General features: G+C 40.5%; 1 protein-coding gene across 1 annotated transcript in view; it reads right to left on the bottom strand.

The window, feature by feature from the left end:
- LOC137296249 (multiple epidermal growth factor-like domains protein 6) overlaps positions 1-13,383 on the bottom strand; it is a 289,784-nt gene that overhangs the window by 39,293 nt on the left and 237,108 nt on the right. The window contains exons 16-17 of the mRNA XM_067827995.1: positions 12,202-12,339; positions 11,247-11,384 (exon numbers count right to left, since the gene is read on the bottom strand). Of these exons, the coding sequence (XP_067684096.1) occupies positions 11,247-11,384; positions 12,202-12,339 (276 nt within the window). The remainder of the gene's footprint in view (positions 1-11,246; positions 11,385-12,201; positions 12,340-13,383) is intronic.

The raw sequence follows: 13,383 nt of genomic DNA, 5'->3' as shown, positions 1-13,383 counted from the left end.
CTCCTGAAACTACAGCCGACTAAGTGTTCGTCAGCATGCTCTATATTTAAACACTAAATGAGCATATTTTTCTAAATTATGTGATAAACTGTGCCAATTTCAACTTTTAGTCTACACTGAAACGCAAAAAACGTCACTCCCTTTTAGAAATTGTAATCAGTTTACTTCAAACACATGTAATATAGATAATATTTGTCGGAAAGATTTCAAAATGGACATGTTTGATTATCAATACTTAAAGACAAATTTCAGACAGTGTGGTTAGAAATTCGATAACGTGTATGGCCTCCTTGGGCGTTGACAACAGCGTTACACCGTCTGTACGTGGAGTGGATGGGACAGTTGATGAAGGCCACAGGAACTTGCGCCCAGCCTCGGTGATACGTCTGGTTGGTTGGTTGGTTGGTTGAAGGTAGGTAGGTAGGTAGGTAGGTAAGTAGGTAGGTAGGTAGGTAGGTAGGTAGGTTGGTAGGTAGGTAGGTAGGTAGGTAGGTAGGTTGGTAGGTAGGTAGGTAGGTAGGTAGGTAGGTAGGTAGGTAGGTAGGTTGGTAGGTAGGTAGGTAGGTAGGTAGGTAGGTAGGTAGGTAGGTATGGGCAGTGAACATACCCGGAGTATGAGGTCTTGAGCAGTAGTCTAGTCTTGGTTGTGTACATAAACTAGTAAATAATCTACTCGTTACATAAAAAAAACTTTGTAAGCAGCATCTGACGCAGAGAAAACACAAAGTCTGGTTTACTGACACCTGTATGTCTGCCTGCCTAGCTGTCTGCTGTAAAGACAATATGCAATACACAGATTTTAGTGTGAATACATATCATTGGCCACATGCAATTTGAACTTAACACCTATCAGGCTATACGCCATAAACAAAATAAATTGATTTATGACTCGTGCACCCGAGTCTTGTCTCTGTCACTTTATGTAATTAGGCAGTTGTGACAGTTGTACATGTGACATGTTTTTATGTCTATGGGATGGAAACAAACTACACCCCTTTTTCTTTGGTGCCAGTGTAGCAGGGCGTGGAGTCATCCCAAAGATGACATCCTTACCTTGTCAGCTTGCTGTGGACAGGGCGTCCGACTCCGGATCAGAGGGTCCGTGGTTCGAATCCCAGCACGGGACTCGGAAATTTGGTGGCCGCTACACCTGGATCTGACGGAAACTGGCGCAAACTCTGGTCAGTTTCAAGTCCTGCTTTGTACTCGGACAAATGTCACTTTCCAGCCACGAACCATCTCCACTGAGATGATTTTGATTGGATCGAACGCAAAGAGAACGTGTATTTACAAAATCCAACATCTCCATACATATTCTTTATGGATAACAACTTCTTCTAGTGTTTATGATTTTGTCTGACAACGGTATATGAATCCATACTGAGACAACATATTAAGTACAATAAAAGAATTTGTTATCCATAAAGAATCTTACTTTCTTGTGACTCGTCATGCTTCTAAAATGCCCATCAAACAGATCATCTTTCCGAACACACTATGAGCCCTCAGCGTATCAGCAAATGAACCAGCCAATCGGAAGCCGTCGTTACACTTCGGTGCACCCCCAACCCGATAGACAGACAGACAGACAGACAATAGTTTATTTGTGTCTCACTTCTGTACAACATGATATACAACAGATATAAAACATATGTAAAAGTACAGAACCACTCAATGTGAGTTATGAGAGACAGTAGTCGTTTCAAATCGTAAAACCTATAAGCATATATAAGATGTAGTAAAAACATACAACTGGTAAAACATTATGAGTATAAAAGACGTTTCCGTCTCTGTAATATTAAAAAGCAGGTTTTGGCAAAATAATAAAAAATATCGGCACTTTGACATATCAGCATTTTTGCAGTATTTGTTAAATCATAAAAGTCCTCATCACGGGAATAGCAAAACGAGAAAAGTTTTTCTCTAATATCCTTATATACATCACAGTGAAACAGTACATGAAACTCGTCTTCGACACGATCGGCACAATTGAAACATTTCCTATCTGTAACAGGTAGGTTTTCATATCGCCCAGTTTCCATTCTTATTGGGGCTACACCACACCTAAATTTGGCCATAGCTGATCGGTAACACCTAGGCATATTACAGGTAACAAAGGGTTCAGGGTAAAAGTCATGTTTAAAAAGCCTGTATGTTCTTAGCTTGTTTAAACCCCTTCGGCCTTCTTCGAGATTTAACAGATATTTCCAATTTAAAATAATTATACTCTTCCATACATTTAGTTTTTACTTCTGTACAAATCAGGTTTTTACTTGGGCTATAGGATGGATTTAAAACATACCCCATATCAAGGTCACTGAGCTTTTTTCTAAGTCTAAAATTCCAATTTCTAATACTCATTCCCGCTTTAACTTCAGCCCACTTAAAAACAAAGCTGTTAATTCTGTCAGGCATGTGTTTAAAACGAATCCATTGCCTAGCAACACTTGTCCATTGTCTAACACTGGGTGGTATCCAACCCATATCCCCGTTGATGGCTACATTAGGGGCAAACTTTCCCAAGCCAAGGAAAAATTTAATGGCTCTATTCTGTACAGCGTTAACAGCCGAAACATCATAGGTACCCCATATGGCGGAGCCATAATCAAGAACAGACCATACCATACTGTCATACAGTTTGGTATATGTATCATAGTGCATACCGCCCAATAACTTAAACCTTGATATAAGTAAGCCGAGTGCTCTGCTAGCAGATTTGGCCGCTGTACCTGCCATTGCCTTAAAATCTAAATTTTCAGTTAAAAGGAGTCCAAGGTAGGTATAACGGTTGACAACTTCTAATATTTCTGGCCCAGTATTAAAGACAAACTTCGTCCTGTGTTGGGACGGGTTCCTAAAATGTACAATTTTTGACTTTTCACTGTTAATGTTAAGTTTATTTTCCAAACACCAGGTATGAAGAATATCTAATAACACATTAAGGTCATTTTCATTTTCCGCCAGGAGTGCTAAGTCATCAGCATATGCTAGTGAGGCTATCTTGGCATTATTTATGTCAACGCCGATATCACTGTCATTTAGCAAATTGAGGAGGTCATTAATGAAAAAGTTAAAAAGCACAGGGGAGAGTAAGCAGCCTTGTTTCAATCCTCGATTCACACCAAACCATGGCGTTAGATGCCCATTTAGCCTCACACAGCACTGTACGTCTTTGTACAGGGATTGTAGGGCATTTATCATCTTCCCACCAACGCCAGCAGTTACAACCTTGTCCCAGAGGATATTTCTATCGATACAGTCATAAGCTTTTCTGAAGTCAATGAACGCCACAAACGTTGACTGTTTGCGGGCTTTACGAGTTTCTATAATAGATGTGAGGGTCTGTACATGGTCTACGGTTGATCGTTTCTTGCGGAAACCATTTTGGGAGTCGTTGAGTATATTATTTGATTCTGTCCATAACTGCAGCCTGTTATTTAACACACCACAGTAGAGTTTATATACTGAAGTTGTGAGAGTAATAGCTCTGTATGATAAAGGATCCTTAGGGTCCAACGTAGAATTCTTCGGAATCGGGTTGATGATTCCCTTAGACCAGATATTTGGTATTTTTCCACTGGAAAAACAAACATTAAAAACCTTATGTAGTGCAGTAGCAATAATTTCAGATTTTAACACTTCCATAGGGATATTGTCGTACCCTGGCGCCTTACCCTTGTTAGCGTTATAGATAGCAGTTCTTACCTCAAACATACTGATTTTGTCATTAAACAAAACATGGTTACCTCCAGCTGTCAGTATGTTGTCATTAGTTACATTGTTTTCCCGTGAGTCACCATTTAAAAGTACACTATAGTCGTGTTTCCATTTCTCCAGTACGTCATCAATGACGTCAGACTCCGAACCATCTTCCATAGTTACGCACACTGGGATACTTTTGTGTCTTTCGCCACCAACACCGATTTGTCCGATTCGTTTCCAAAACTCATTGTCTTTTGATGCACACATTTCTTCCAGGTCATTTAAAGTGTCCTTTACGAATAATCGTTTAGCCTTCTGAACTCTTTTATCAAAATACTTCAGTTTGACCTTATAGTCATGTTTGAGTGACTGTCTGTTGGCCCTGGTTTTGCATTTACACCATGTCCTCTCCGCTTCACATACGGAATTCCACAGTTTTGTAAGGCAATCGTTCCACCATGGCTTTTTCGTTCTCCTACGCTTGTTTGATGAATGGGAATTGAGCAAGTAAGCTTTGCCCATAAGCTTTTCATTCATTTCATGCTTTATCAAATCAATCAAATGGTCTGAGGCTGCGTTAAGGTCCAGCTGGGATTGCTGGGAGTTCTGCAGGCGGTGAAGCCGATCACTTAGATCAGCTTGGCACTGTGTTGAGCTCATGAAATCACCGGGAATATCTGATGTAAAGTATTTCGTAACTTTAACAGGCTGCATCCCTACAGGTTTGTCATGTGTTCCTACAGCAACATCAATAGTACAGGTCCACTGTAACAAGGAGTGGTCAAGCTTGGTGACCAAATGTCCATCCACTTTGCCTATAGTACCTGTTTTGTCTATCACTGCTTTCGAGCGGTGTACTTTAAAGTCACTCACCTTTGACATTGATTCATGGGGGACAATACAATAATCCACCACAGATAGCCCTTTCGATGATACGCATGTAAAATCATTTTGTACACAATTTCTACCATTTAGGATACAGTAATTTGCATCAATTAAAAACTCAATAAAACGCCGTCCATGAGAATTACAGTTAAGGTCAATCACATTTCGTCTTGGTAGTTTGTCAACACCTTCAATGTAATCATCCAGCTCCCCACACCGACTGTTAAAATCACCACATATATACAGTATTTCACCACTAGCTTGGTATTCTAAAATCTGAGACAGCAATACATCGAAAAACTCAGAAGCATTTATGTTTCTTGTCGAGTGTTCAGGGGGTAAATAGCACACACAGGCATACACGTTTGACTGGTCCTGCCTGTTACACAACTGGATCCACAGTATACCTTCATGCGTATTATCTAACACGTTTATATCAAAAGAGTTCAATAGCCAGCATTTAACAAAAAAACCAACTCCCCCTGATCCATGTTTTGCTCGGACATGCAAAGAAGAACGGTTATGCCCGAACCACTCATAACCGTGGAGGTTAAGACCTTCGTTGCCACGGAGGTGGGTCTCCGCCACACCAATAATGTCGAAGTCCAAGAACTGCACTGCCTCACTGCGGATTATGGAGTTTTCAGAATCATGTATATTCGACCATCCTGCCACGTTCCAAAACCCGCAAATTACCTATCTCCTTCCTCGGCCGCCCCAACCTGTACCCCTTGACAACCGTGAACTCCTGTCCTCGCTCCGTATGTTGTCACCCCTCCGGCTTGGACGTTGAGTCTCCCAGCCTTCGCCGTCTGCACGTGCATTTTGTTCATTTCTCCTGTTGTTGTCTGTTTCAGAGTGGCCCACTTCCTCTCTGTGTCGGTCGAGGTAGCCTCGACCTCGTGTCAACTCTAAACGTGACCCTCTCATCTTCACTCTATCTTCTCCCAATACTGCTGCGATTGTTTTGAGATTTGTCTCATTCAGCCTTTGTTGGTACGACTTGTCGCCCACGATGTATACATCCTTAAAGTTCCTTGCATTTTGTAGTTTTGACTTTGTTTTCAGGATCTTTACCTTGTCCTCAACTGATCTGCACGTGGCTATGATGACACCGGCAAAGCGTGAATTTCCTGCTGGCTTTCTCTCTGCTTTTACAATATCTACATCACGAAGTTTAAGTCCATCTCGTATAACTCCAAGAACCTTGTTTTTTACATTTTCTCCCTGAGTTTCATTTTCTCCCTTCTTCTTTATTCGAGAGATCGGCCTTCATACCCAGGAGTTGTTTGTTTACATCGTCAAGTTCGGCATAGTGTTTATTTTCTATCTCATTGATGCGTTCCTCGAGTTCATTGTCCATGCTATCCCTAACTTCTCTAATCTTAGTGTTGAAGCTTTCTTCCATCTTCCTAATCACAGATTGTTCCAAGGTGTCTATACGACTTGTCAAAACATTTGAAAGTGAGTTCATGGGTTTCACTAAGTCCGCTATGCTAGAGTCGGGCGAAAAAAAAGCGGTAGCCCCAACCGATTCACTCTCACCTCTAGTTTTCTTGCACCTTGTATCCGTGTTAGGATCTTCTGATGTAAGAGATCGCTTTCTTCTCTGACTTATGTCGGTCACAGGTGAGAAAGCCGTGGTCGCCATTACCGCTGTCACAAAATCTTTACAAGTGGTCATCTCTAGGTCTTTTTCTGCCACCTCTGTCATTTTCTCGACTCTTCAGCCCACTGTAGGTCTTTATTTCACTTCTTGGTAGATCCAAGGCGCGATCTGCGGATGTTGGGGGTTCTCTTGCTCTTTTTCCCTTTTCTTTCTCTCTCAGATTTTGGATTTTGGATTCCGTCTCCCGAGGGCTTCGTTTCGAGGGATGTAAGCCCAAGTACAAAATATTGCACTTTTGAATCGCGATTGTACGCTTATAATTGTGTTTATTTGTTTTCTAACAAGCAGCAATGTATTTATATGTCATGAATAAGTGATAATTGTGTTTTAATTATGTTTGATTTTGGGGTTGCGTGTGACCTTTAACAGCATTTGGTGACATTTGCTTGTTTACGAGCTCCGATAAGTCATGAGAAATCGAGGGTTGTGTTAAAGTCCATGGAACTGTTTTAGGCAGAGACTGAGCAGCATTCAACTGAAGATTGTTCAGCTTGTACTGTGATGCAAAGATACGCCTGAGACAGTTTAGCTGCAGTTGTCGGCCTTGGTCGCATATCATTGAGCCTCCTCTGAATCTTTTTCCAAAAGTGTTCTATCGGGTTTCAGACTGGAATGAAGGCAGGCCATTGAAGAGTTTGTATGCCGCGGGGACGGAGAAAGTCTCCAGTTGGTCTGGCAGTACTGGCACGCGAATTGCCACGCTGGGAAGACGTGGTGTCCATGACGACCAAAATGTGGCCCGACAAACGGTATCGGCACTTGATCACTGAAGCGGGCAGATGTCACACCATTTCCTGTACCAAGACCAATATTCTGGAATAGCATACGGCCTAGTTTGTGACTGAGAGCAATAGGAACCAACACCATTATGTTCGGACCTGCCCAAAAGTCTCTGTCCAGGACAGAATCATCAGCAAAACGGCCCCCGCGCTGTTGCCACATTCTCACTCTGTCATCAGACGTCAAGACGCAATACCGACATGTGCCAACCAAGTCAGCGAGCCTGACCACCCGATCTCGTAAGCCGCCTCTTGCGACAAGCATAGTCGCCATTATGGCAAGCATGGGTTGCTGAAGGCCTATTCTACCCCGGGACCTTCACGGGTCTTTTTTTTTTTTTGTATCAAGTATATAATCTGAAACCATATTTTCTTGTACACTGGCTATACAAACCAGGTCTGGTTAACATATTAAGAAAAGTGAAAAAATAATTAAAACTAAGATGAAACATATCTGAAACTTTTGGTAGGATGCCGTTTATTTTGAGGTTCAGTATATTTCACCAGCGACCCATCAGAGAGGATTCGAAACTGTCAAAACGTTTTAGCACGGAAGTAAATACACATACGTTTATTTTAAAAAAAATAATGGTGATCTAGATAAACTTAATGCAGCAAGACGCAGAAGCCAGAAGTCAGAAGCAATTGGATTATCAACCATTTAAACACATATAAAGTCACAAAGCTTGAGTGCCACCAAAAGCGAACACACAACAGTTTGCAGCACAGAGAGTTACTGGTGAGTGCTTCTACCGAGCTACCTAATTATAATGTAAACAAAAACATCTGCAACTCACCATGATGTCAGTTATTACATACTATAAAATTCATGTAGATTCCAAACGTTTGGTGAAATGTAGATGGTGAAGAGACACCAACAGACAAAATCAAGGCAAATGGATACTCGAACCCTGTAACGGATTACGGGCGACTCCAAGGGACGCAACTCTTCGGGATGGATCTTTAATTTTTATAAGAGAGAAGGAGGACGATGGTTAAAGAATTAAAGACAAATTAGAGACAATGTACGTTTAAGTTTACCTCAACTGCACAACTAAATGAGAAAATATTAGAGAAAGTATGTTGTAAATCTGACATATTCTATGTGTGTGAAAAAAGGACGTACGGGCCAATGTCTGCTTTGTGGTTTTAAGGTTTCTTTCAGCAAGTTTTTTGACACAACCCCCACCCCACACAAATATTTTCTATTGTATTTATTTTTCATTTAGTGTGATAAAAACATTGCCCCAGTGTATGGTTCAATATCCAAAGATGACCCTTCAGCTACACTCCATTGCTGTAAGTTTCGGATTTAATTAAGATTTGGAAATTACTATTATTCAGTTAAGGAGAGACCATTCGTATCGTATCGTGATTTGTATTGTATCACCATGTTTACATCCGTCTACGTGTAGTCCTGTCCACCAGGTATGGTATAGAGAGTACACTTCTATGACGCTATCATGTACGCACATTCCACGAAATTGACCCGAAAATGAGTAGATTGAAGTTTATCAATAGAAGACGATGAGCATGTAATCATCTCCATGGCGATTTTGGTGTGAACGGAGAAGACTGAAACTGGGACTCCACCGAGGAGAAGCTGATGCATTTTCAGACTTGTATATATCTTCTTCAATAGGAGATGTTCATTTTTGTATTTACGATTAATATTGATATCATATTGTTGAATGTTTTGAGAGTGCATCACCAATTGCACTTCCTTACAACCATAGTTATTTGGAATGTAGTCGCTTTTGAAAGATGATTGGTGTATGACATGTAATTTGCATGCATACGATTTTCATTTTAAAACAAACGACTAGAAACATACTCTAACAAATGTGTGATGCAAGATGGGTGTCAAAATTAATATTCTGGAAAGTAATTTCCCGACCTTCTTGAAAAAACATCAAAATCATGCGCCTGTATGGGGCTACTGCGTTGTGCACGTGCACATCATTCGTTGTGTTGCGGGGTGGTAATTGAGGGAAATGGTGGTGCGTTCATAAGATGTCTGTCCTTGAAACGTTCGTTAATGTTTACACTTCCTATCCAAATTGAAAGTTCATTATCCCCTAATTTTTTGGAAGAGTATATACCATCATGGAGTTTGAAATCCATCTTTGGAGGGTGAGAATCGGGTGTTTCTCCGTTCGTGGCAAGCGACCTCGTTCATTTTGTCGCGGTACACAGGTACCTGATCGTTTACAGATACAGGTCTCCGCATATTGTCTGTTTGCAGTGAAAAGGTACAGGTCAAATACAGGTCAAAACTTAAGAATTAACAAAACACAGTGAAATTAAGATTGCGAATCGTTTTAATTCTACTTTGCTGATTGTCATGTTAAGTACCTCAGTAGCGACATTTTGCAAAGATATGTTGGTAGAATATCTCTTGTTGATTCATCAAAATGTCAATGCAGCTGTACACAAGCTCAGAGATAAAATTATTTTAAAATGTGGAAAGCCAACTGGTGCCATTTCCACTGAATTTATACTGAAGAAAATACACCAGCCTCCATAGTTTGATAAGGAGTGAGATGATTTGTTTAGGTCGCAGAAATACAGTTATTGAAACAAAGTATGGACCCGCAAAAGTGATTCTAACCTAATGGAATATATTACCCCACAAATATATAGAAGAATAGTTGCAAGCAGACGAAAAATAACTATCACTTACAGTTAAATGAGGAAATCAATTTTACAGTAAACACTTTTGGAAGACCCCCAGCTTGTTTTTGATTTTGCACGATCTCATTCATGTGCTACTTTAATTATGATGATGTACCCATTTCGAGTTAGCTTTTCTCGGATAAGATGACGGAACGTGAGATGAAACTATTTAATACTTTAGTTCTATACGCCCAAGGAAGTTGAGACTGATAATATGACGTGCCGTTGAGACTAACATCCAATGTCGAGGGAAACAATGCGCGCGCCCTGAGCAAGCACTTTGGTGTGGATTTGTGCGCTATATTAATATCCTGTAATGATTATGAAAGCAAAGCTACTGGCCACCAGAATTCCTTAAACTATCTGGTGATGTTTTTGTTTCATGCTTGAATGTGTTGTTTAATAATATAATATTAGATACATGCTTATTTCCAGAATCGTGGAGAATAAATATGAACATTTCGCTCTCTAAGTCTGGGTCACTATGCGATCTTAATAACTATTGAAGGATTTCACTACTAAATGTTACAGGAAAACTCTTCCCGTCCATCACTGAAAAACGACCCAGAACGTGGAAGCAAGTAAATGATTTACTGTACCGAAGTACTCGACTGTTAATAAATATAGGTTATCACGCTCGTGTGTTTGGGGATGGTTAATATCCTGCATTAGGAATATACATTGTATTTAGCGAGCATGATAACCTATTTATCATATAATGTCATTCTTACTTTCTAATTTAAAAAAAAAATGCGATTTTATTTGCCGCAGATCATGAAACAAAATTTCGTGGGATATGCCTGCATATCTATGACGTCACAAATATTTGCGTAGTGATACGTGACGTCACAAGCTCGGTGACGCAAGTTTGTACTGATCATTCATTTGGGCACGTTACCTAGTTCCCAGTAAGCTTTTATGATAAAGAGCGCATTGCTGTCAACAAATCTTAGCTTACGTTTGAAAAATAACGGAAAACCTCGTGTGGAATTTCAGAAAATTTCAATTACCCTTTTGAACACCAAATGCACTTTAATGTTCGCATGATATTGTGCACCTGGATTCCCATGCCGTCCTCTTGCTAACACTGACAGTCGGTCGGGAAACTGTCTTTGGCCCCTTCGGAAGTCAATGGATTTCTATCTTCGCTTCATAATCATAACCAGGCACGAATGTCCTGGGATCAAAGGACTGACAGTAACCACAGCCGCCAATCCGGACACGATCACCGATCCTTGACGCCATGTTTGTTTATATAAGTAGTCCCTAAAATGTGCTTATGACCTGTCATATTTACATCGGTATCCTATATATATGACCCCAAAGGATACCGAAAACATCCGTTGACTTTTATCCCGCCGAGAGCACTATCCATTGTATGATAATTTGTTTTACATGTTTTTTGTTCTAAATATCTGTGCAAAAGCAAAAGTCATATAGCTGGAATATTGCTGAGAGCGGCGTTACACAACACTTAGCCAACATCTATAAATACACCCGTAATGGGGTTCGTCTCTTGGTCAGCCTCCACTTACCTCTCTGACAGCCCGTCCCAGTGTATCCATCAGGGCATCCACTCTCACAGTGTCCAGTGGTTTTGTCACACACCTCAGACGTGTTTCTACAGTAGCACCAGGAACTGCAGTCAGGTCCGAATCTCCCGTCTGCACACTCTGAAAAGACACGAAAACATATATTCGTAGTTTCACTGATCAATATTACAATCACATATTATATCATAATCGGGATTAGTGTAACAGTAAACCTCATCTTTCATTCAACACACGTTACATATGTGAAGTGTAGTATACAGGAGCAGATTGTGGTCGACCATTTTGTTTTCATGACATCACATGGGTGTATGACCTGTGTGTGACCTAATCGATGTCGAACCCTAAGGTCCGCCCATGTAGATGAGTCCCCCATTCCGGACCAGGTGTGTGTATGACCTTTGGGTCGTAATAACCGCTAGTCTGTTTTTTTCTTGCTTTTTCTTCACACAGTTCAGAAGCGTACCTGTCATTAGGCACGTGCCTACACAAATGTATTTCTGCAATATTTTTGTACATTTATTGTGTTATGGACTTGAATGTGTTATTTTAAAATAACATATTAGACACATGCTTATTTCTAGAATCGTGGAGTATAAATATGAACATTTCGCTCTCTAAGTCTGGGTCACTATGCGATCTCAATAACTATTGAGGGATTTCACTGCTAAATGTTGCAGGAAAACTCTTCACGTCAATCACTAAAAAACGACTCAGAACATGGAAGCAAGTAAATGATTTAGTCTGAGTCGCAACCCGGTTTCCTTCCGAAGTACTCGATTGTTAATAATTTGTTTTACATGCTTTTTGTTCTAAATATACGTGCAAAAGTAAAAGTCATATAGCTGGAATTTTGCTGAGAGCGGCGTTACACAACACCTAGCCAACATCTATAAATACACCCGTAATGGGGTTCGTCTCTTGGTCAGCCTCCACTTACCTCTCTGACAGCCCGTCCCAGTGTATCCATCAGGGCATCCACTCTCACAGTGTCCAGTGGTTTTGTCACACACCTCAGACGTGTTCCTACAGTTGCACCAGGAACTGCAGTTAGGTCCGAAACTCCCGTCTGCACACTCTGAAAAGACACGAAAACACATATTGATAGTTTCACTGATCAATATTACAATCACATATTATATCATAATCGGGATTAGTGTAACAGTGAACCTCATCTTTCATTCAACACACGTTACGTATGTGAAGTGTAGTATACAGGAGCAGATTGTGGTCGACCATTTTGTTTTCATGACGTCACATGGGTGTATGACCTGTGTGTGACCTAATCGATGTTGGACCCCTAAGGTCCACCCATGTTGATGAGTCCCCCATTCCGGACCAGGTGTGTGTATGATCTTTGGGTCGTAATATCCGCTAGTTTGTTTGTTTTTTTTCACAGTTCAGAAGCGTACCTGTCATTAGGCACGTGCCTACACAAATGTATTTCTGCAATATTATTGTACATTTATTGTGCTATGGACTTATGTTTTTTATAGAGTAGTCTCCCTTTCCCGTGCTACCTTGATGCCAACATGGCGTCTTGCACTTCGACAACTCCCCAGAATACAGACTTTCATTTCGTATTCATCTACTTTGTTAGTCATTGTTAAAATCACATTTATACCCTGCCGTCTCCATTTTCGACGTTCTCTTTAGCATTTTTAACAAAATTATTTGTATATCAGTACACAGCATTTTATGGTAATGACTTTTGCTGATATAGCTGTTTTGTCACTGCTTCAATATGTTATAAAATATTTGTCAGAATACTAGAATAATGAGCTGAGTAATTTCCCTGTATTACTGAAATATGCATTTTATGAAATGACTTCGAATACGCTTTTTCAAGGAAATATAGCTGTCTACAAATGGCCCCTCCCCCAAGTCCCCCCATTCATTCCTAGATAAGAGACAATGAGGCTCCATCACCCCATCCCCCCACGACTCAGTATTAAGTGGTTCATTCAGAAATTCTGTTTTCAGTTATGTTTGCCGACTGCAGACTTCACAATATCTCGTAATATCCTTTAGTTTGCTTTATCACATAGATATACAGCGTGTGGCCAGATTATTACGTACAAACATGGCGGACCGACTGTTGACGACAAACTTACGCGAAAGT

The sequence above is a fragment of the Haliotis asinina genome, chromosome 9, assembly GCF_037392515.1.
Source record: "Haliotis asinina isolate JCU_RB_2024 chromosome 9, JCU_Hal_asi_v2, whole genome shotgun sequence".
In the NCBI taxonomy this organism is placed as follows: domain Eukaryota; kingdom Metazoa; phylum Mollusca; class Gastropoda; order Lepetellida; family Haliotidae; genus Haliotis; species Haliotis asinina.
The sequence above is the reverse complement of the archived record's forward strand: the minus strand, read 5'-3'. Positions and strand labels throughout refer to the sequence as shown.